The sequence below is a fragment of the Chiloscyllium plagiosum genome, unplaced genomic scaffold (assembly GCF_037043375.1).
Source record: "Chiloscyllium plagiosum isolate Xiang-an unplaced genomic scaffold, Cpla_swu_hap1 HiC_scaffold_1, whole genome shotgun sequence".
Lineage (NCBI taxonomy): Eukaryota > Metazoa > Chordata > Chondrichthyes > Orectolobiformes > Hemiscylliidae > Chiloscyllium > Chiloscyllium plagiosum.
In genome coordinates, this window is record NW_028270139.1 from 170014114 (window position 1) to 170038567 (window position 24454).

Below are 24454 nucleotides of genomic sequence, written 5' to 3' on the forward strand. Positions count from 1 at the left end.
TAACAGGCATAAAACAGGGCAGATCATGAAAATCTCTTCGCTATGGCAGATGTGTCTAACATGAGATAGCATAAATTTGAAGTGAGGAGTAAATGGTTTAGATGAGATTATTTTTTCCCCATCCAGAGTGAGGTAGAAAAATGGTTCGTAAACATTAGAAGATGGTGGAGGCAAGTACTCTCGCAATGTTTAAGCAGCAGTTGGATGAGAGCACAGTCAGCTATGGACCAAGTGCAGGTAAATGGGATTAGTGCAGTTTGGTGTTTGTTGGTCGGCATAAACATGGTAGGCTAAAGGGCCTGTTGCTATGCTGCATGATTCTATAACTCTAAAGCTAGCTTTGCATTCAGAGCTTCATCATGAAAACTGGACACCAAGAAATCAGGAAATGCTACAATGACATCTCCAAAGGCTTTGTGAAGTAATGCAACATGCTCACAGAAATCTCTTACCCCAAAACCACCACATCATCAGTGTTGAAGTGACCTGGTAAATGAGTAATTGCTGATGTAACACATTTTTCAACAAAAGTAGGTCAAATGACTCTAGAGAGCCCAATGAATGCTTGCCCACTCACCTGCCTGTCTCCTGAGCTGAAGCCACAAAGGTACCCCATGGTTTCACACTGCAGCAGAACAAAATCAAATGTTTGGCAGACTGTAACATCCTCACCCAAAACTAGTACATCTAGTTGAAAAGAATATTACAGAGCATGTCCAGAGATCATGCAACATCCATCCACATAGCACAGTTAACAATGAGCAATATTGAGAATTCACTGCCTGTAAACCAGGCCATAGAACATAGAACATAGAACAATACAGCACAGAACAGGCCCTTCGGCCCACGATGTTGTGCCGAACTTCTAACCTAGATTAAGTACCCATCCATGTACCTATCCAAATGCCGCTTAAAGGTCGCCAATGATTCCGACTCTACCACTCCCACGGGCAGCGCATTCCATGCCCCCACCACTCTCTGGGTAAAGAACCCACCCCTGACATCTCCCCTATACCTTCCACCCTTCACCTTATATTTATGTCCCCTTGTAACACTCTGTTGTACCCGGGGAAAAAGTTTCTGACTGTCTACTCTATCTATTCCTCTGATCATCTTATAAACCTCTATCAAGTCACCCCTCATCCTTCGCCGTTCCAACGAGAAAAGGCCGAGAACTCTCAACCTATCCTCGTACGACTTCCTCTCCATTCCAGGCAACATCCTGGTAAATCTTCTCTGCACCCTCTCCAAAGCTTCCACATCTTTCCTAAAGTGAGGCGACCAGAACTGCACACAGTACTCCAACTGTGGCCTAACCAAAGTCCTGTACAGCTGCAACATCACTTCACGACTATTGAATTCAATCCCTCTGCTAATGAACGATAATACTCCATAGGCCTTCTTACAAACTCTATCCACCTGAGTGGCAACCTTCAAAGATCTATGTACATAGACCCCAAGATCCCTCTGTTCCTCCACCTGACTAAGAACCCTACCATTAACCCTGTATTCCGCATTCTTATTTGTTCTTCCAAAATGGACAACCTCACACTTGGCAGGGTTGAACTCCATCTGCCACTCCTCAGCCCAGCTCTGCATCATATCTAAGTCCCTCTGCAGCCGACAACAGCCCTCCTCACTGTCCACAACTCCACCTATCTTCGTATCATCTGCAAATTTACTGACCCACCCTTCGACTCCCTCATCTAAGTCATTAATAAAAATTACAAACAGCAGAGGACCCAGAACTGATCCCTGCGGAACTCCACTTGTAACTGGGCTCCAGGCTGAATATTTACCATCTACCACCACTCTCTGCCTTCGACCGGTTAGCCAGTTTTCTATCCAATTGGCCAAATTTCCCTCTATCCCATGCCTCCTGACTTTCCGCATAAGCCTACCATGGGGAACCTTATCAAATGCCTTACTAAAATCCATGTACACTACATCCACTGCTCTTCCCTCATCCACATGCTTGGTCACCTCCTCGAAGAATTCAATAAGACTTGTAAGGCAAGACCTACCCTTCACAAATCCGTGCTGGCTGTCCCTAATCAAGCAGTGTCTTTCCAGATACTCATAAATCCTATCCTTCAGTACCCTTTCCATTACTTTGCCTACCACAGAAGTAAGACTAACAGGCCTGTAATTCCCGGGGTTATCCCTATTCCCTTTTTTGAACAGGGGCACAACATTCGCTACTCTCCAGTCCCCTGGTACCACCCCCGTTGCCAGTGAAGACGAGAAGATCATTGCCAACGGTACTGCAATTTCCTCTCTTGCTTCCCACATAATCCTAGGATATATCCCTTCAGGCCCGGGGGACTTGTCTATCCTCAAGTTGTTCAAAATGTCCAACACATCTTCCTTCCTAACAGGTATCTCTTCTAGCTTACCAGTCCATTTCACACTCTCCTCTTCTACAATACGGTCCCTCTCGTTCGTAAATACTGAAGAGAAGTACTTGTTCAAGACCTCTCCTATCTCATGTTGAATATGTCTAGATAACTTTTGACAAAGGTTTATTTTTTATAAACTGATTGTTCCTATTCTTATAGATGAGATTCCCTACAGTATGGAAACAAGCCCTTTGGCCCAAGACCACACCTACCCTCTGCAGAGAAACCCTAATCTATAAGAATAGGAACAATCAGTTTATAAAAAATGAACCTTTGTCAAAAGTTATCAAGACATATTCAACATGGCCTGGTTTATAGACATTGAATTCTCAATATTGCTCATCGTTGACTGTGCTATGTGGATGGACATTGCATGATCTTGATCACTGACCTTGAAGTTGTCACTCTCAAATTAAAATCAAGTAGAATAAATCTATTTTTAAAATGTCATACAAAATGAAAAAAAACAAGCAGTGCAAACATCTGCATAGGATCAGGGCCTCAGGAGGGATTTAATATAAACCGCCAAGCAGGCTCGATGGTCTTCCTATAAAACCAGTTACTCTGAGAGAAATTGGTCCAGCTATTTAGATTCTGGTATCACCGCAATCCAAAAACATGATTAACTTTTAGTCTGCTAAATGAAGGTTTACAACAGTGGCAATGTTAGCAGAGCCCCATCAAAACCTACACTGAGTCCTCAATGTGCTAGATTAGATTACATTACAGTGTGGAAACAGGCCCTTCGGCCCAACAAGTCCACACCGACCCGCCAAAGCGCAACCCACCCATACCCCTACATTTACTCCTTACCTAACACTACGGGCAATTTAGCATGGCCAATTCACCTGACCTGCACATCTTTGGACTGTGGGAGGAAACCAGAGCACCCGGAGGAAACCCACGCAGACAAGGGGAGAATGTGCAAACTCCACACAGAGAGTCGCCTGAGGCGGGAATTGAACCCGGGTCTCAGGCGCTGTGAGGCAGCAGTGCTAACCACTGTGCCACCGTGCTGTTCCACATACAAACAGTTATCTGACTCCTTTTTGATATTTGAGTTAAATGCATTGTCTGAAGAGTGTAACTGATACTCATCTAATCATTCACCTGTGAAGAAAAGGGTAGCCAGAATATTTAATCTTTTGAACTAAAACTTTAATAAGAAATCCATTTATTATAAGTTTGCCTTTAACAAATTCAAGATGTGATTTACTTTTAAAAAGGAGCAAGGCATGCTCTCATTAAGTCTGTGATTGTGCGCCAACAGAATCTTTTCAATAGTGCTGGGAACTAAGGAACGTTCGGGCTCCTCCTGACTCCACGTTAAAATCACGGTTTCGAAGTGTACCCGTTTTCTCAGCAGCCACTAAAACTTCTCTGGACCATTCCTGCTGTCTGCTTTCAACAGGGCCTTAAAACAGACTTTAGGCCTCTCACTTATCCAAGCAGCCCAATGCCTATTTTAATTGACCACCAGGGCCACCTAAAAAGCCCTGAAAACAGTAGCAGTTATCCAAACACATGGGCAGAATGCTGATACATTTGTCATTGTTGTGTCTGTTTTACACACAGAAGACGTGGGCAATAAAGTTATTTTTTTTCTCCAATTAATATGCAGACATGCAGAGAAGTTTAATTTGAATTACTTCATGTATTAAAAGATTCATTCACAAAATAATCCCCTAGGCACAGCCCTAAACCATTACACAGGATGTCATTAGTGAGAGCATTAATATTGCTCTGCCATTATTAAAACTATCAGGGAAGACCAGCCAGTAAATGGATGACTACCTTGCCCTTTGCCAGTACTGTCATTATATTGCTCCCACAAGTAACCAGTTTGTACAAACTGCTTATACATATTTGATATGAGGTTAGTCCTCAGCTCTTGGTACAGTGTTGCTGCCATTTCTTGATATGGTCCATTTTGAGTGGAATAGAAATGCAGAGCCCGAACCACAAGGTAGTTCATATTAATCCAAATAGGTCCACGCCAGTAAGGTGGGTCATATTCAGTGTTGCGTTTCAAATAGAGAGGGTTAGATTTTGAAAGTGACCGTAAGCCGTAAGGGGTCCAGAGTTTCTCATCATCCTTGATATCATTTAAGATATGAAGTAGTTTTGGAGAATCAGGCTGCAGAATTTGAAGCAGGAATGGGAACAGACTGACATAACCAAAAGCATTAACATACTGAAGTTTTGGTTGTTTCCGAACAGAACGGATAAGTCTGGCAGGTTGGACATGCTGTCGTGGCTGGCCAGGTGGCACATAGATTTTCTCTCTCTCTAGAATAATGGACTGAGTATGATTTCCATAATCACTGAATGCTTTCAGATCCTCAGACCAATGCAATTCCTGGAGCAAAGAGTTATCACTCAACTTCTCGTACATGCCTTGATAGTCTTGATGGGGTTCTCCTAAAATTTTTGCAATATCTGTCATGATCTTTGATGCCAAAGTCATCCAGCAACGGAGGTCCACATGCCTTTCATCTTCAGATGGATGTGATGCCCGTGGGTAATCATCAAGTCCAGAGGTCAGTGTTTTTGGGTTGAGGAACAGGTTTGTGTCAGTATCACGACCTCGCCAACGATAGGTTGATGGCAAGGACCCAACTTGGGTTGAATTGTACCAATCATACCAAGTCCTCAAACGGGGGAAGAGTCTCTTTAGATAAGATTTATCTTCTTTCGTCAAATGTCCATTCAAATCTTCAATTAGCTTTTGTATTGTGAGGAAAAGTGTAGGAGGATTTGCATTTTCATTTCTCTGCACAATAAATTCTGCAGGCACTTTACTACGTGCCTCATTGTCCAGAATCTGCTCCCTTGGTATCCAACCTTCAACATTCATCAGATCTAACCAATGTCCAATCACCTCTCTACTAATAGATGGATTCCACTTACTGATTAAAAGTTGATGGAACCCTTCGTCCCAAAGAAATCCTCGGGGAAAGAATGAACGGGATGGGACAGCAGTGTACAGTGGGCCCTCCAGGTAAGGCAATGGGTACTCATTGTACATAGACTGAACATATGACTGACCATAAAAATATCCCATTCCACCAATTGTATTACTGAAAACTGCTTTAGCAAATTTAATTTGTTGAGGTGAAAAGCCTTTATCTGGCAATTTGAAAATGGTATTAAATTTTTCATCAAATGTTTGTTTCCACTTCTCCAGCTCATTTGTGAAGACTTCTCCAGCAAGATGATTGGATCGATCTGTGAAACTTTCAGACTCAAACAGGACTTCAACTTCAAAAGGAACCTGCACTGTCACTTGATGAACCAAGAAGTTGTCTTGCATAGTGTCCCCGCCTTGTTTTGAAGGTGGCCTGTAGCTATCCACACCAATGTAGTACCGCCTGGGAGAAGATGCTGTGTTGTACACAAAACGGCCATTCAAGCTGTTTTTCACAATGTCTGTCATCATCTCCAGACTTGGACAGTGCGCCCGCAAATAATTGTAACTGTCAAAAATGAAACAGAACAGGAAGGTAAACAGATAAATCAAGTTTCCAAAGCTGAAAGGTGGAATGTTCTGTAGTTTTCTGTGACAGTTAGATTTACTGAAGTTCTGTGATACTGCTATGGCAATGGATACACACCAGCAATACATGACAAAATATATCTGCAATACATTCTGCAGAAAGGTTTGATTTCTCCTCACTGAAACTAAAAGTGCTGCATGACTGTTGTTGTGTGCATTGATGCATTAGATTTTCCTCTTCAATGGAGAGGAGGGAAGGACACAGATTGGTGGAGGGAGGAAGAGGCAGGCATCAGGAGAAATTATAAGAAATAGCAACAGGACTAGTCTGTTCAGTCCTTTGAGCCTGCTCCATTATTTAATAGGATCATGGCTAGTCCAACATTCCTCATTTTCTTGCATTTCCCTACAACCCTTGATTTTCCTACTAATCAAGAATCTATCTTAAAAATGCACAAGGTCTCTCCCCCTACATGGAGGCTGTGTGACACAGAGTTCCAAAAACACTCGATCCTCAGAAGAAATCCTTCCCCATCATCAACTCTCATTCTTCTAAACTCCAATGAATAGAATCCCAACCTGTTTAACTTTCGCTCACAAGACAAAACCCCATATTCGGGATCATTCCAGTAAAGCTTCTTGGAGCGGATTTGAATGTCTTTCCTTAGGTAAGGGGACCCAAACTGCTCAGAGTATGCCAGATGTGCTCGCACCTGCATCTTGTACAGTTGCAGCCAGACTTCCTTCCTGAAATAAGGGCAAGCATTCCATTAGTTGAAACTTTATTGCTGGAACAGCACAGCAGGTCAGGCAGCATCCAGGGAACAGGAGATTCGACGTTTCGGGCACAGGCCCTTCTTCAGGAAGAAGGGCCTGTGCCCGAAACGTCGAATCTCCTGTTCCCTGGATGCTGCCTGACCTGCTGTGCTGTTCCAGCAATAAAGTTTCAACTTTGATCTCCAGCATCTGCAGACCTCACTTTCTCCTCAAGCATTCCATTAGCCCTGCTGATGCCTGCTGCACCTGTGTGCTAGCTTTCTGTACTTTGTATACTCCTACCCTCATACCCCTGTTTTGCAGTTTTCTGCAGTTTTATTTTCTATATTTAAACAATGTTCTGATCTTTTCTTGTCACTTGCAAAATAACAATTTCACATTTTCCCACAATATACTACATTTGCCAACATTTTGCCCACTGACTTAACTTGTCAAATCTCTGTAAACTGTTTGTATCTCTCTTGCAACTTGCCTTTCCACATATTTTTCTATCATCTTGAAAATTTAGCTTTGGTGCATTTACTTGCTTCTGCCACATCACTAATACATATTGTAAACAGTTGTAGTCCCAGCACTGATCCTGTAAAACTCATGAGTTGCCAACCTGAAAAACTCATGGGTTGCTATTCCCAATTGCTGTTTCTTGCAAGCTAATTCTCTGTGAAGGCTAATACACTGTTTCCAACATCGTGGATTCTGATGGCTTCACCTTTTGGGAGGTGAGGTATTTTTGTCAAGAGCCTTCTGGAAGTTCAAATACAATGCATCTACTGGCCCCCTATCCACTGTAAAGTCATAGACTCAGAGAGATGTACAACATGGAAACAGACCCTTCTGTCCAACCCGTCCATGCCGACCAGATATCCCAATCCAATCTAGTCCCACCTGCCAGCACCCGGCCCATATCCTGCCAAACCCTTCCTATTCATATACACATCACTGTACTTGAGACATCCTGAAAAAACTTGAATAAATTCATCAAACACTATTGCCCTTTGAGGAAACAATGCTGACTGTATTTGATTAGATTTGGATTTTCCAAATGTTCTATTACTTCCTTAATAGTGGATTTGAATACTTTTTCAATAATAGATGTTAGGCTAATCAACCTATAATTACTTGGTTTTATCGCCATCCCTTTTCAAATAGGTATGTCACAGTAGCGTTTCTTCAAGTTTCTGATACTTCTCATTGTGTCTGTAGCTAACTCTTTTAGGATCATAGGCTGCAAGTCATTAGGCCAGGGAATTTAACTGCTTTTAGACCCATTAGTTTGTTTAATATGGGGAATCGATGACCAAGTAGTATTATCACTAGACTATTAATCCAGAGACCGATATAAAGTCCTGGGGATCCAGGTTTAAATCTCACCACGGCAGATGGTCAAATATGAATTCAATAAAAATCTGGAACGGAGTCTGCTGATGACCATGAAACTGTTGCTGATTGTCAGAAAAACCCATCTGGTTCACTGGTATCCTTTTGGGATGGAATCTGCCATCCTTACCTGGTCTGTGACTCCAGACCCACAGAATGTGGTGCCTTTCAACTGTCCTCTGGGCAATTAAGAATTGGCAATAAATATGGCCTTAACAACCAGATCCACGTTCCATAAATGAATTTTTAAAACTTGTTTTAAAAACTACTTCTTTCAGGACAGTGATGATACTTAATACTCATGTATTATTTAATATTTATGGGATGTTCAAACAATCTTCGATTATAAAATTATATATAAAATATCTGTTCAACGCCTCTGCCATCTCAGTGTTCCCCAAAATCATCTCACCAGCTTAATTTTCTAAGGGCCTATGTTCACTTTGACCTCTCTATTTGTTTTTATATGTTTAAAGAAGCTCTTATTGTCAGTTGTTATATTCCTTGTTAAGATTGTTATATTCATTATATTCACTGTAGTTTATTTTATTATCTTGTTAATTCTCCTTTGCTGGATTTGGTGCTACCACTGATATTTACCTCCTTCTATGCTTTTTCTTTCAACATAATTATCTTAACTTCCTCAGTTAACCATGGTTGGTTTATCCCTCTCTTAGAATCTGTCCTCCTTATCAGGATGTAATTTTGCTGAAAATCATGAATTACCTGCTTTAACCTATGTCACTGTTTGTTTACTATAATTCCTGCTAATATCTGTCTACCCAATTCACTTTAGCTAACTCTATCCTCATTTCATTGCAATTCCCTTAATTTAAATTAAATGCTGTTGATTTTACTCTCAAGTTTCTACTCTCAAACTGAATATTAAATTCTATCATGTTATGGTCAATACTTCCTAGGGAATCTTTTACTCCAAGGTCATTTATTAAACCTGCCTTGTTTACCTATTACTAGATCCAAGACAGCCTGCTCCCTAGCTGGCACTGTGACATATTATGCTAGGGAATTATTCTGAATGCACTCTGATGAATTCACTGTCCTGGCTACCCTTTCTAATTTGATTAACCAAATCAACACAACACAAAGATTAAAAACATTCAATTATTGCTGTATTCTTTTTATATAACCTGATTATTTGAGCCTTTCCCACAGAGTGGCTACTGTTTTGGGGTCTGTACACTCCTGTCAATGTCTTCTTTCCCTGGCTAACATTTTTTACCTCTGCCCAAAAGCGGGCACGGTGGCACAGTGGTTAGCACTGCTGCCTCACAGCGCCAGAGACCCGGGTTCAATTCCCGCCTGAGGCGACTGACTGTGTGGAGTTTGCACATTCTCCCCGTGTCTGCGTGGGTTTCCTCCGGGTGCTCCGGTTTCCTCCCACAGTCCAAAGATGTGCAGGTCAGGTGAATTGGCCATGCTAAATTGCCCATAGTGTTAGGTAAGGGGTAAATGTAAGGGTATGGGTGGGTTGCGCTTCGGCGGGTCGGTGTGAACTTGTTGGACCGAAGGGCCTGTTTCCACACTGTAAAGTAATCTAATCTAAAAAAAAAGCGATCCACATCATCTGAGCCTAGATCATCAGTCACAACTGTCCTCATTTCATCTCTTATTAACCATAAAACCACATCAACTTTTCCATTACTCCTCTCTCTCTCTCTGAAACGTCAAATATCTCTGAATGTTAAGTTCCCAGTTTTGATTTTCTTGTAACAATGTTTCTGCAATGGCTATGAGATCATATTCATATACCACAATGTATGTGTCTGAGAGGGAGGCAGTCAGCAGGAGACAATGTGAGCAATGCTGCGATTGGAAAGTGTGAATGAAAGGGGGAAAGCAAGAGAGGGAAAAAGTGAGTGAGAGAGAAAAAGAAAGGGGGTAAAATGTTACAAGAAGAAGAAAAGGAGTGAGAAAAAGGGTGGGGTGTGGTGCGTTGAGGTGGTGGTGATGTCACTGGACTAGTAATCCAGAACCTCAGGTAATGTTTTGGGGACATTGTTTTGAATCCCATTATCTCAGATGGTGAAATTTGCATTCAATTTTTAAAAATCTGGACTAAAGAGCAGGCCAAATGTCAACTGTGTCACACTGTCTATTATCTTATTTGTGAATACCCTGTAGGGAAGGAAACTGCTTTCCTTACACTGTCCGTTTCCATGTGCCTTCAGCAATGTGGTTGATTCTCAACTGCCCTCTAGGTAATTAGGGTGGTGCAGTAAATTCTGGCTAAGCCAGTGATGTGACCTTCTGTGAATGAATAAAACAAGAATGAATGAATGAAGCAAGAAAAAGTGAGAGAAAACCAAAATGAATTAAGAGGAAGAAAGTGGGAAAGGCCTCAATGACAAAGATTAGTGGTAAATCAGAGGATTGGGAAAGTTCCAGAAGTCAGCAAAACATGAGCAAAGTAAGAATATATATTGTGAAGCAGATACAATAAAGTTCTACATGGATATAGATAGGTTGAGTGAATGGTCAAAATATCTAGCAAATAGAGTATAATGTGAGAAAATGTGAAGTTGTTTATCTTTACAGGAAGAATTAAAAGAAAGTGTATTACTTCAGCAGAAAAAAACTGCAGAATTCAAGATATAAATTGGATAAAATTTAAGTCCAGCAGAGATCCCTGCAGATCACTGTTCCATCCTCCCAATCAGACAAAGACCTATGTATCCAGTCCAATGAAAGTTTTTCTGAAATTAAGGAATTTTGGAAAATTAATAACTGTTTGGTAGTACAGAACATAAATATTGCTAAAAGTTGATAAAATTATGAAGCTTTTCAACCTGCATTCATCACAACAGGACACTTATGATGCATTTAGGAAGGGAGCTCCAGAAATTTAACTCATCGACATTAGAAGAATGGCAATATATTTCCAAGTCAGGATGGTGTGCAGTTTATTGTGGTGTTCTCATCCCCTGCCCTTGTCTTTCTGGATGGTCCTGATCATAGGTTTGGAATGCATTCAAACAGATGAAAGACTCAACAGACAATCAATTTTTCAATGTATAATTTCAGTTACATCACACTGTAAATTTGTGCTATAAATTCTGTGTGTTAGGATTGAGCCCTCCACTACCACCTGATGAAGGAGCGATGCTCCAAAAGCTAGTGTGCTTTCCATTAAACCTGTTGGACTGTAACCTGGTGTTATGTGATTGTTAACTTCATAGGTTTGGAAGATATTAATTAATGAGCTTTGGTGAATTTCAAAAGTGCATCTTGTAAATAGTACATACTTCCGTAACTGAGTGTCGACGGTAGTGGTGGACAGAGAGTATGGATGTGGTGTCAATGAAGCGGGTTATTTTGGCTGAATGGTGTCAATTTTTTTTTAAAATTCACTCGTGGGATGTGGTGTCACTGGCTGGCCAACATTTATCACCCGTTCCTAGTTGCCTTCGAACTGAGTGGCTTGTTAGGCCATTTCTGAGGTCAGCTGAGACTCAACCGCAATGCTGTGGGTCTGGAGTCACATCTGGGACAGACCAGGTAAAGACGGCAGATTTCCTTTTCTGAAGGATGTTAGAGAACCAGATGGTTTTTTCTGACAATTGACAATAGTTTCATGGTCATCAGTAGATTCTTAATTCTAGATTATTATTGAATTCAAATTCTACCATCTTCCATGGTTGGGATTTGAATCCGGTTCCTGAGAACATTAGCTCAATTTCTACATTAATATCTAGCAATAGTACCACTAGGCCATTGCCTCCCCATGCTCCCTTCGTCTGTGTGATTGTTCTAAGTTAGAACAAGAGCAGACTCCTGCAGGACCACAATTGTCACCTCTTCCTGCGCTGTACCTATTCCAAGATTCTGAGTAGTATGCAGTGTACAGCAAGCAGAGAGAATGAAGCAATGAAAAAGGTCCTCCAAAATCAAATTATGAAATACAAAAGCTTTTCATGTCTGCTAGATTCTGCCTATAAAAATAAATGAACTGAAAAGACAATGAATGCAAATGCATATTTTAATTTAGGCCTTTGTGTCTCCCAAAAACCTTATTCGTTTTCCTTACAGCTATTACTCCAAAGCTGAATAAAGAACATGGGAATTTTCAATATGAACAATTTCTCCACAGTTACTCCTTCTGCATAACTCTTTTGTATAATTGTAAGATATCTGGCCAACATGTCCAAGGTTACTCCTCAACACACCAAGATATAAACAGACCATAAATCTAAATTGTAAAACAAAAGCTGCCTCAGCCTTTGATGTTTACACATCCTCACGTGGCAATACAATCATGTTGCAGATTCTGTGTAGTCAGTATCTCTAAGGATTTCATAAATGATCAGTAAGTACAAGTTTCTTGTTATATACCTGCACTGAAACACATATAACCATAAATAATGCATAATACCCCTACACACACTGTAGCTCTGAATGTATGTGAACACATCCCTTCATAAACTCTAGTTCTCTAATGCCTATATTATAAGATCATAACGATACAAAAGGAGACCACTTGACCAATCATGCCTATACCAGTTCTATTATCTGATGCTAACCTCCTGCCTTTTCCTCATGCTCCTACACATCATGACGATCAAGACAAATCTAATGCCCTCCACGTATAGTGCATATATAGAGATCAAGCTAAAGGATATGTGAAAAAAAAACTTCTATATACACACTAACTCTGTAGATTTTACTGTGACAATATATACTATGTGTAAAATAATTCTAGTGAATGTACCAATCTATAACAGAGCTGTGAGTGAATGTCCATCTATATGTACAAAACATCTATAAGAATGCACATAGACCTATATATAAAATAGCTCTGCAACTAAGCATGACTTCAAACTTGTTTTTAAAACATAAATTTCCAGTTTGTTTGAGACAAAGAGCTAATCTTACCTGGCATACTTATAATTCCTAGATTTTAACGTAGTTGGTGCCAGGAAGGTAATTGTGAATTTGCCCAGTTCCTCTGATGAACCAGATACTGCCAGGAGTTTGCTTTTTTCCTCAATGTGTGGCTGAAGTATTCCTTCTCCATCACCAGCAACGTAAAACAGTAACGATATCACTGGGTTCTCTGGGATAGAACTCTATAATCAAAAACAGGTTGCCCATGAAAAACACATCACTGTCCTATCTTTACCAAGGATAAATAATAGTTTTCGTGCAGAAGTAGAGAGTCCTGCCTCCTTGGAACATTTTCAAAAAGAGTTTAGAGAATGAGCAATACTGGTTAGGTCATCATTTTTTGCTCATCTATAACTTTTCTTCATTACAATAGCAGTGAGCTGCCTTCTTAAACCACTGCAGTCCATGTGGACTAAGTACACAAGTAAGTATAGGAGGTGGGACATCATATTGTGGTTGTACATGACATTGGCAAGGCCACGTTGGGAGTGCTGGTTGCCCTGCTATAGGAAGGATGTTAGTAAACTAGAAAAGGTGCAGAAAACATTCACAAGGGTGTTGCCAGGCTGGAGAGCTTGAATTATAAGGAGAGGCTGGATAGGTGATGAGCTTCTTCCCTGGAGTGTAGGAGGCTGACAGGTGACCTTACAGATGTTTACAAAATCATGACAGGCATGGATAAGGTGAATAACTAACGTCTTTTTCCCAGGGTACAGAAGTCCAAATACTAGAAGGCACAGGTTTAAGATAAGTGGGGAAATAATTAAAAGGGACTTGAGGTGCATCTTTTTTACACAGAGCATGGTGCACATATGGAATGAACTGCTAGAGGAAGTGGTAGAGGTGGGCACAATTACAACATTTAAAAGACATTTAGACAGGTACGTGAATAGGGAAAGCTAAGAGGGATATCGGTCAAAAGCAGGCAGATGGGACTTTTTTTAAGATTAGATTCCCTACAGCATGGAAACAGGTCATTTGGCCCAACAAACCCACACTGACCCTCCGAAGAGTAATCTACCCAGATCCATTTCCTTCTAACTAATGCATCGAACACTATGGGCAATTTAGCATGGCCAATTCACCCTGACCTGCACATTCTTTGTGACTGTGGGAGGAAATCGGAGCACCCGGAGGAAACCCACGCAGACACGGGGAGAATATGCAAACTCCACACAGACAGTTGGCAGAGGCTGGAATTGAACCAGAGGCTGGGTCCCGGGCACTGTGAGGCAGCAGTGCTAACCACTGAGCCACCGTGCCGTTCCAAATTTTCATTTGGGAAATATGGTTGGCACGGACAAGTTGGACTGTAGGGTCTGTTTCTGTGCTGTATATCTCTGTAATGCTGCTAGGAAGGGAGTTCCAGCATTTCGATCCAGTGACACTGAAAAAAAGGCAATACGAAAACCTCAATGAGTTAATCCCAGGATATCCACCTCCAAATTTATGTTAAATGAAGTTTCAAGAGTGCTGAGGAGGCTCCTACGTAACTCAATTTGTTTACAAACACACTGTCAAGCTGTGCAAAATGAAAACAGTTAAACAATAAATTTACAAAAAAAAGTCACTAATTTGTTCATAAACCTGTTTGCCAAACTTTTCCAATATCTTGTGTTTCATAACGGTTAAGTCACTTGATGGTGAATTCTGCCACTTTTTTTGCAAAACACAAAAGTACCCATTTACCATTACCTTCTGTTTCTTATCACACATCCAATTTTGCAACTAATTTTGCTCCTAATCCTTTTTTACCATGACCTATAACTTTTGCACTGTATCAAATGCCTTCCCGAAATTAATTTATAACACGTCAATGTTACCCTCATCATTCCTTTCTGTTACCTCTTCAGAAGACAGGAGCAAACTAGATAAACACCATTCCCCCTTTAGAAATTTAGGCTGAGTCTTTCTCACCTACCCATCTGCCAAACAAAATCCAGGAACACTTACACTTCCAGTATCCCTGTCAAGATTTCGGCAAGTCTCTGATTATAATTGCGCTATACTGCTGGCATTTCTGTCATTTCCTTGCAGACTTGTTCCTCTAGGTCCTTTCTGTTAGCTGGTGGTCTGTGGACCACACTGAATATTGCAGTCAACTGTTTTGTGTCGCTGTGGCCAAATTGACTCCATCCTTGAATCCTCCCTACCGTTCTCAAAACAAAACTTTTAACTGTACTTAGGTATATGTAACTTCAATGACCAAAATCAAAATTATGTAGCAACCTCAGAGATTCATGCATATATAATGAAGCATCAAATTTCAGTCCAAATAATAGGGCCTGATGATCATATAACCATTGGAAACATATTTTCAAAAAATAATATTGACATACCTGTGGTTTAGCAGTAATTCGCCACGTCCAGTCTCCACCATGCTGTCCACCAAGACGTTTCACAAACTCAGTTGTTAAAATGAAATCATTGTCTTTAATTTCCTGTATGCCAAAGTTGATTCCATCATGCATGAGCCAGCCATAGCCAGGTAACCGATCACCTTGCTCACATGTATGACGCAAATTCACCTCAGCTTTGAACTGCTGGAGCCACATCAAGCCTAAATTTCAGAATAAATTCAAAATAAATCGATTGATCAATAATGCTGCAACAAAATATGAGATTGAGCGTTATGTTAATCATATCCAGAAAACACCAGAATATAATAAAGCCATTCATTATCAGACAGCGAAGGGTAGAAGTAGAACTCATCTTTCCACACTTTCATCAAGTTTTTAATCATATAGATACACATTCTCAACATGCACCTCCTGTTATGATCCTAGTTGTGAGAATAAGCCAGATACCTGTCAGGATTTGATTTACAAGACCATGATCACTTGAAGGATATGATATGGAGTCATAGAATCATACAGCATGGAAATGAATCCTTCGGTCCAACCAGTCCACGCTGACCATGTTACCAAATTGATTTGCTCCCATCTGCCTGCACTTAGCCTACATTCCTCCAAATCTTCCTATTCATGTACTTACCCAAATGTTTTTTTAAAAGCAACCACCACTTAATCTGTAAGCTCATTCCATACATGAACCACTGTACAAAAAAAAAGTTGCCCTTCAGGCCTTAGGAGGCAGTAACCATAATGTGATAGAATTCACTCTGCAACTTGACAGGGAGACGCTGGAATCAGATGAAACTGTATTATCATTGAATAAAAGTAACTACAGAGGCATGAGAAAGAAGCTGGCCAGAACTGACAGGGAGAGGAACCTAGCAGGAAAGACAGTGGAACAGCAATGGCAGGAGTTTCTGGGAATACAGAGGAACCTGGATTATCTGAAATTTGGATTATCCAGCAAGATCGCAAGGTCCCAATGCTTGGCCAAACTGTGTTATCTGGCATTCAATTATCCAAACAAAATATTCCCCACCCATGAGGTTCCTCTATAATTCAGGAGACACAGCAGAAATTCATCTGCTGGAAAAAGAAGCATACTAAAGGGAGGGTGAGGCAAACATGGCTGACAAACGGAAGGCAGGGACAGCATAAAAGCGACAGAGAAAGTAGATGAAGTAAAAGGCAGTGAAACACCAGGGAACTGGGAGTCCTACAAAGATCAAAGGACAACTAAAAACAAAGAAGGAGGGAAGATTAAATCTGAGGATAAGCAAGTCAGTAACATTAAAGAAGATGGCAAGAGTTTATTTACATATATAAAAGGGTGAAAAAGAGGCAAAAAAGGACATTGAGCCGCTGAAAAATGACACTTGGAGTAGCAATGGGGAACAAAGAAATGGTGGAGGAACTGAACAAGTACTTTGCACCAGTCTTCATGGTAGACATGAGTAACAACCCAAAAATTCAACAGAGTCAGGGAGCAGAAGTGAGTGCAGGAGTCATCACCAAGAAGGTGCTAGAAAGACTGAAGGGTCAAAGGTGGATAAATAAACTGAACCAGATGGATTACATCCCAGAGTTCTGAAGGAGATAGCTGAAGAGATAGTGGAGGTGTTAGTGGTGATGTTTCAGGAATCATATGAGTCAGGGAGGGTCCCGGGGACTGGAAAATCGCTAATGAACCTCCCCCTCGGTTTAGGAAGGGAGTGAGGCAAAAGATGGCAAATTACAGGTCAATAAGCTGACCTTGGCCATTGGTAAGATGTTTGCAAAGTTTGTAGCTCAGGTTGAGGTTTAGGGTGTAGGTTTGCTCGCTGAGCTGTAGGTTTGATATCCAGACGTTTCATTACCTGGCTAGGTAACATCATCAGTGGCGACCTCCAAGTGAAGCGAAGCTGTTGTCTCCTGCTTTCTATTTATATCTTTCTCCTGGATGGGGTTCCTGGGGTTTGTGGTGATGTCATTTCCTGTTCGTTTTCTGAGGGGTTGATAGATGGTATCTAGATCTGTGTGGTTGTTTATGGCGTTGTGGTTGGAGTGCCAGGTCTCTAGGAATTCTTTGGCATGTCTTTGCTTAGCCTGTCCCAGGATAGATGTGTTGTCCCAGTCGACTTGGTGGTTTTTTTGTCATCCATGTGTAGGGCTACGAGGGAGAGAGGGTCGTGTCTTTTTGTGGTTAGCTGGTGTTCGTGTATCCTGGTGGCTAACTTTCTTCCTGTTTGCCCTACGTAGTGTTTGTGGCAGTCCTTGCATGGAACTTTGTAGGTGAAGTTGGTTTTGTCCATGGGTTGTACTGGGTCTTTTAAGTTTGTTAGTTTTCATTTGAGTGTGTTGGTGGGTTTGTGTGCTACTAGGATTCCGAGGGGTCTTAGTGGTCTGGCTGTCATTTCTGAAACGTCTTTAGTTAAAGGCAGTCACCATGGCTTTGTGAGGGGCAGGTCATGCCTCACAAATCTGACTGAGTTCTTTGAGGAGGTGTCAAGACGGGTTGTCGAAGGTCGAGCAGTGGATGTGGTGTATATGGATTTCAGCAAGGCATTTGATAGGGTTCCCCATGGTCGGCTCATTCATAAAGTCAGGAGGTATGGAATACAGGGAGATTTGGCTATCTGGATTCAGAATTGGCTGGCTGACAGAAGGCAGAGTGTGGTTGTAGATGGAAAGTATTCTGCCTGGAGTTAGTGTTGAGTGGGGTCCTGCAGGGCTCTGTTCTTGGGCCTCTGCTCTTTGTAGTTTTTATAAATGACTTGGATGAGGAGGTTGAGGGGTGGGTTAGTAAATTTGCAGATGACACAAAGGTTGTAGATGTCGTCGATAGTATAGAGGGCTACTGCAGGCTGCAATGCGACATAGACAGGATGCAGAGCTGGGCTGAGAAATGGCAAATGGAGTTCAACCTGGATAAATGCAAAGTGATGCATTTTGGAAGGTCGAACTCGAATGCTGAATATTGGATTAAATACAGGATTATTGGCAGTGTGGAGGAACAGAGGAATCTGGATGTACAAGTACATAGATCCCTCAAAGTTACCTCCCAAGTGGATAGGGTTGTTAAGAAAGCATATAGTGTTTTGGCTTTCACTAACAGGGATATCGAGTTTAAGAGCCACAAGGTTTTGCTGCAGCTCTACAAGTCCCTGGTGAGACCACACTTGGAATATTGTGTCCAGTTCTGGTCGCCCTACGATAGGAAAGATACAGAGGCTTTGGCGAGGGTTTACCAGGATGCTGCTTGGACTGGAGGGCTTGCCTTATGAAGAAAGGTTGAATAAGCTCGGACCTTTGTCTCTGGAGAGAAGGAGGAAGAGAGGAGACCTGATCGAAGTATACAAGATAATGAGAGGAATAGATAGAGTCAATAGCCAGAGACTTTTCCCCAGGGCAGGATTGACTGGTACGAGAAGTCATAGTTTGAAGATATTAGGAGGAAGGTATAAAGGAGATATCAGAGGTAGGTTCTTTACTCAGAGAGTTGGGAGTGCATGGAATGCGTTGCCAGCTGTGGTGGTGGAAGCAGAGTCATTGGGAACATTTAAGCAACTGCTGGACATACACATGGATAGCAGTGAGTTGAGGGTGCGTAGGTTAAGTTATTATATTTTACATTAGGATTAACCCTCGGCACAACATCGTGGGCCAAAGGGCCTGTTCTGTGCTGTACTTTTCTATGTTCTACGGATAGAAGCATGGCTGTCTATCAGTCAGCAGAGAGTAGGGATAAAAGGGTCCTTCGCAGAATAGCACCTGCTAACTAGTGGAGTTCCACAAGGCTCAGTGTTGGGACCACAACTTTTCACTTTATATATTAATCATCTGGATGAAAGAACGGAGGGCATTTTGGCTAGGTTTGGAGATGCTACAAAAATAGGCAGAGGGACAGGTAGTATTGAGGAGGCAGGGAAGCTGCAGAAGAATTTGGACAGGTTAGGAGAGTGAATGAAGAAGTAGCAGATGGAGTACAATGTGGAAAAGTGTGAGGTCATACGCTTGGGTAGGGAGAAAAGAGGCATAAACTATTTTTTAAATAGGGAGAAAATTCAGAAATCTAAAAGTGCAAAGATATGTCCCATCGTCCACAAACCAGGCACCCCCGTCTTCAGACCCATAATTTCACTCCCAGGAACACTGACATATGGATTAGCTAAACTACTGCATCAAAGACTAAAACAGCTAGTGGACAACTCAACCCTCTCCATCCAAGAATTCCTCAGTATCATCAATGACACTAAAATAATCGAGGACGAGATTTTAGCCTCCTTCGATGTGACTGCTCTGTTCACCTTCATGGAGATCCTCTAGCTAAGGAAACACTAGCCTCACTATTCAAAGGACCATGAATGCAGGCAACTTACAACACCAACACCATCAGCCAAGAAATCACCCTCAAACTGCTAGATCTGTGCCTTATGATCCACTTCATCTTCAATGGCCAGATATGCAGAAATATCAATGGAACAGCCACCGATATCGAGACTAAAAGCAGAAGCTGTCATGCAAAGCCTAGAACAGGGGGAGAAATGTATACAGAATACAGAAAGGTCTGGATAAAGTGGACGTTGGGAAGATGTTTCCAATGGTAGGAGAGATTAGTACCTGACAGCACAGCCTTAGATTAAAGGGAAGACCCTTTAGAATAGAGACGAGGTGAAACTTCTTCAGCTAGAGTGGTGAATTTATGGAATTCATTGCCACAGAAGGCTATGGAGGCGAGGTTGAGTACAGTTAAGATACATTCTTGATTGTTAAGGGGTCAAAGGTTGCAGGGAGAAGGCAGGAGAATGGGGTTGAGAAACTCACCAGCCATGATTGAATGGTGGAGCAGACTTGATGGGCTGAATGGCCTAATTTCTATTCCTACATCTTATGGTCTTAAATCTTTGTCCTCTCACCTTAAAAATATGTCCCCTAGATTTTAACTCCCCCCACCCGAGGGTAAGGACCTTTGCTATTCACCTTATCTATGTCTCTCACAATTTCATGAGTCTCTAAAAAGTCACCCCTCAACCTCTTACATTCCAGTGAAAAAATTCTCAGTCTATTTTAAGAACTCAAACCACCATTCACAGCAACATCTTGGTAAATCTTTTCTGAACCTTCTCCAATTAAATAATATCCTTCCCATAACAGGGCAACCAGAACTCCACACTCTTTCAGAAGAGGCCTCACCAACGCCCTGTACATGACATCCCAAATGCTATACTCAAAAATCTAAGCAATGAAGGCACATCTCCTGAATGCCTTCTTAACCTGTCTACCTGTGATTCAAAGTTCAAGGTCTCTGTTCTATAACACTAGCCAGGGCTCTACTTTTAATTGTATAGTGCTGCCCTTATTTGTTTTACCAAAATTAAACGTCATCTGCCACTACTCAGCCCATTGATCTAGTTAATCAAGATCTCTTTGTAATCTTAGATAACCTTCTTCACTTGCCACAATTCTAATAATTTTGGTGTAATCTATAAACTTACTAACCATGCCTCCTAAATTCTCAACCAAATCATTGACATTAAGTGACTCAACTAAAGTTGGCCCAGTACCAATCCCTGTGGAATACCACTGGTCACAGGTCTCTAGTCTGAAACATAGTCCTCCATCTGCACCCTCTGACTCTTGCCCTAAAGTCAATTATCTATCCAATTGGCAAGCTCTCCCCGAATCCCGCGTGATCTAACGTGACTAAGTAGCATACCAAGTAGAACTTTCTCAAAGGCTTTATACTGAAGAACAAAGTGTACTGAGATTTAATGACATTTAAATTTGGATTTTTAAATCTTACATTAAGTGCACATGGATTTGAAGAAAAACGTTGTTTTCAGTTCTGGGTGGATCAACAGGAGCCTTTGGATGAAGGTAGATGGAAAAGCAGTGGCTTCTGGGAAAGTGAGAAGATAGTAAAAATAGATTACCTTGGAGTAAGTAGTCTAGTAATGGTTTTAGACTACTACTGTGTTTTTAAAATTTTAAAAGGAGTATTATGTGTAAATACATCAGTCTTCTAACTAATCTTCATTTCTTCTGCTTAATTTTTTGTTTGTCATTTTTATAAATGACCTGGAGGAGGGGCTAGAAGGTTGGGTGAGCAAGTTTGCGGATGATACGAAAGTCGGTGGAGTTGTTGACAGTGAGGAAGGATGTGGCAGGTTACAGCGGGATATAGATAAGCTGCAGAACTGGGCAGAAAGGTGGCAAACGGAGTTTAATGTGGGTAAGTGTGAAGTGATTCACTTTGGTATGAGTAACAAAAAGATGGGGTATTGGGCTAATGGTCAGATACTTGGTAGTGTGGATGAGCAGAGGGATCTTGGTGTCCATGTACACAGATCTTTGAAAGTTGCCACCCAGGTAAATAGTGCTGTGAAGAAGGCATATGGTGTACTGGCTTTTATTGGTAGAGGAATTGAGTTCCGGAGCCCTGAGGTCATGTTGCAGTTGTAGAAGACTCTGGTGTGGCCGCATCTGGAGTATTGTGTGCAGTTTTGGTCGCCATACTATAGGAAGGATGTGGAGGCACTGGAACGGGTGCAGAGGAGGTTTACCAGGGTGTTGCCTGGTATGGTAGGAAGATCGTATGAGGAAAGGCTGAGGCACTTGGGGTTGTTTTCATTGGAAAAAAGAAGGTTTAGGGGTGACTTCATAGAGGTGTACAAGATGATTAGGGGTTTAGATAGGGTTGACCATGAGAACCTTTTTCCACGTATGGAGTCAGCTATTACGAGGGGGCATAGCTTTAAATTAAAGGGTGGTAGGTATAGGACAGATGTTAGGGGTAGGTTCTTTACTCAGCGAGTCGTGAGTTCATGGAATGCCCTGCCAGTAGCAGTGGTGGACTCTCCCTCTTTATGGGCATTTAAACGGACATTGGATAGGCATATGGAGGATAGTGGGCTAGTGTAGGTTAGTTGCAACATCGAGGGTCAAAGGGCCTGTACTGCGCTGTATTTTTCTATGTTCTATGTTAATGACATTAATTTAAGATCAAATCAAGCATTCGTATTTACATAGACAGTGATGATCCTGTGGATTTCTCGGTCACAGAAAACAGATAAGGCCTAAATATTGAATGTTTTCAAGCAGTTAGATATAGTTCTTAGGGCTAAACAGATCAAGGGTACAAGGAAAAGAAGAGGGAACAGGATACTGAATTGGGTGATCAGCCCAGATTATATTGAACGGCAGAGTAGGATCAAAGAGCAGAATGAACTACTCCTGTACTCCTGTATCTGTTTTGATCTCCAAGATAGTGTTCCTGTCACGAAGCCAGGCTGAAGTCCCAGCTGGTTGAAAGATGAGTGGGCCGAGAACACTACCCTGCAGAGATATCCTGGAGCTGATATCACTGACATCCAACAACTACAACCACCTTACTAAGTGTCAGGCATGAAGCAAGGCTGTAATGAGGTCAGGTGGTGAGTGGCCCTGGTGGAACCGAAAACAGGATATTGCCGAGCAGGCCCTGCTTGCCAGCACTGTTGATGACTCTAAGTGATGGATGGTGTCAAAGATTCACACAGCATGTAAACGGATCCACTGGTCCAACGTGTCTGCATCAACCAGGCATTCCAATCTGACCTCGTCCCATTTGCCAGCCTTTGACCCATACCTCCCTAAACCTTTCCTATTCATATAACTGTTCAGATGCCTTTTAAATCTTGCAATTATATTCACCTCCCTTTCTTTCTCTGGCAACTCGTACCATACACACACCACCCTCTGCATAAAAGTTTACTCCTCTGGTTCTTTTTAAATGTTTCCCCTCTCACCTTAAATCAATGCCCTTTAGTTTTAATAATGATGGAGCAGTGTTGGCCTGGTTGGATGTTGTTTGGGCAATACTTGGGAAATTATTCACATTGTTGGGTCAATGTCAATGTTGTAGCTGACTGGAACGGCTTGGCGAGAGGCATGTCAAGTCTGGAGCATAAAACTTCAGTACTATTGCCAGAATGTTGTCAGAGCCTATAGCCTTTGCAGTATCCAGTGCCTGCAACAGTTTCTTGATATCAAGTGGAGTGAATCAAACTGGCTGAAGTTTGGTATCTGTGATGTTGGGGACCACTGGAGGAGACCAGGATGGATCATCCACTTGGCACTCCTGGATGAAGATTGCTGCAAATGCTTCAAAGGAAATCTGTATGTTATAATGAAATCACCTCTTACTCTTCTAAATTCCAGTTAGTAGAATCCCAATCTGTTGGCATTTCATTACAAAGCAATTCTTCCAGACTGGGGATCATCCTAATCAACCTTTGCTGAGCTGCCTCTACCGAAACGATATCTTTCCCGAAATGTTACTCCAGATATGGTCTCACCAACAGTACAGTTGCAGTAAAACTTCCCCCTACTTATGGGAGACCGTGAGGTCTGCAGATACCGGAGATCAGAGTTGAGTGTGTGTTGCTGGAAAAGCACACCAGGTCAGGCAACATCCAAGGAGCAGGAAAATCAACGTTTCGGGCTGGAGCCCTTCATCAGGGCTCCTGCTCCTCGGATGCTACCTGACCTGATGTGCTCTTCCAGCAACACACTGTCAACTTCCCCTACTTATACCCCAACCCTTTTGAAATAAGTGCCAATGTTCCATTCCATGCACCTTCCTAATAACCTTCTGCATCTGGCTGTTAGCTTTCTGTGTTTCATGCACAAGACCCCAAGTCCCTTTGTGTTGCAGCTTCCTGCAGATTTTCCTCTATTTAAAACAAACATACAAGTTGGAAAAATCAGATTAACAGTCGTAGCCTGGATGAGGAGTTCACTGAATGCTTTCAAGATATTCTAAGCGCAGAACATTCTGGAAGTCACCACAGAGCAGGTCATATTCAACTTGGTGTTGTGTGACGTGAGAAGATGAATTAATAACATCATAGTTAAGACATATCCAGGTATCAATGAGTGCAATATGACTTGATTAAACGTCTACTTTGAAAGGGAGAAGAGTGAGTCTAAGACTAGTAATTAAAATCTAAATGAGGCTAGCTGAAGAGGAAGAGGCAGATTACAGGAAATTATAGGCCAGTTAGCTTGATGTCTATTGTGCGGAAAATGTCAGAATTGAACATTAAAGATATTATAGTAACATGTCTAGAAAACCTTAAGGTAACTGGGAAGGGTGAGCATGGGTTTTGTCCGGGGTAACCTGAATTATG

General features: G+C 41.7%; 1 protein-coding gene across 1 annotated transcript in view; it reads right to left on the minus strand.

Annotated features, from left to right (window-relative positions):
* Positions 1-3535: 3535 nt before the first annotated feature.
* Positions 3536-24454, minus strand: part of mogs (mannosyl-oligosaccharide glucosidase) — a 114409-nt gene continuing 93490 nt past the window's right edge. The window contains exons 3-5 of the mRNA XM_043684977.2: positions 15291-15511; positions 12940-13133; positions 3536-5875 (exon numbers count right to left, since the gene is read on the minus strand). Coding sequence (XP_043540912.1) covers positions 4132-5875; positions 12940-13133; positions 15291-15511 — 2159 coding nt within the window. The 3' untranslated portion in view covers positions 3536-4131. The remainder of the gene's footprint in view (positions 5876-12939; positions 13134-15290; positions 15512-24454) is intronic.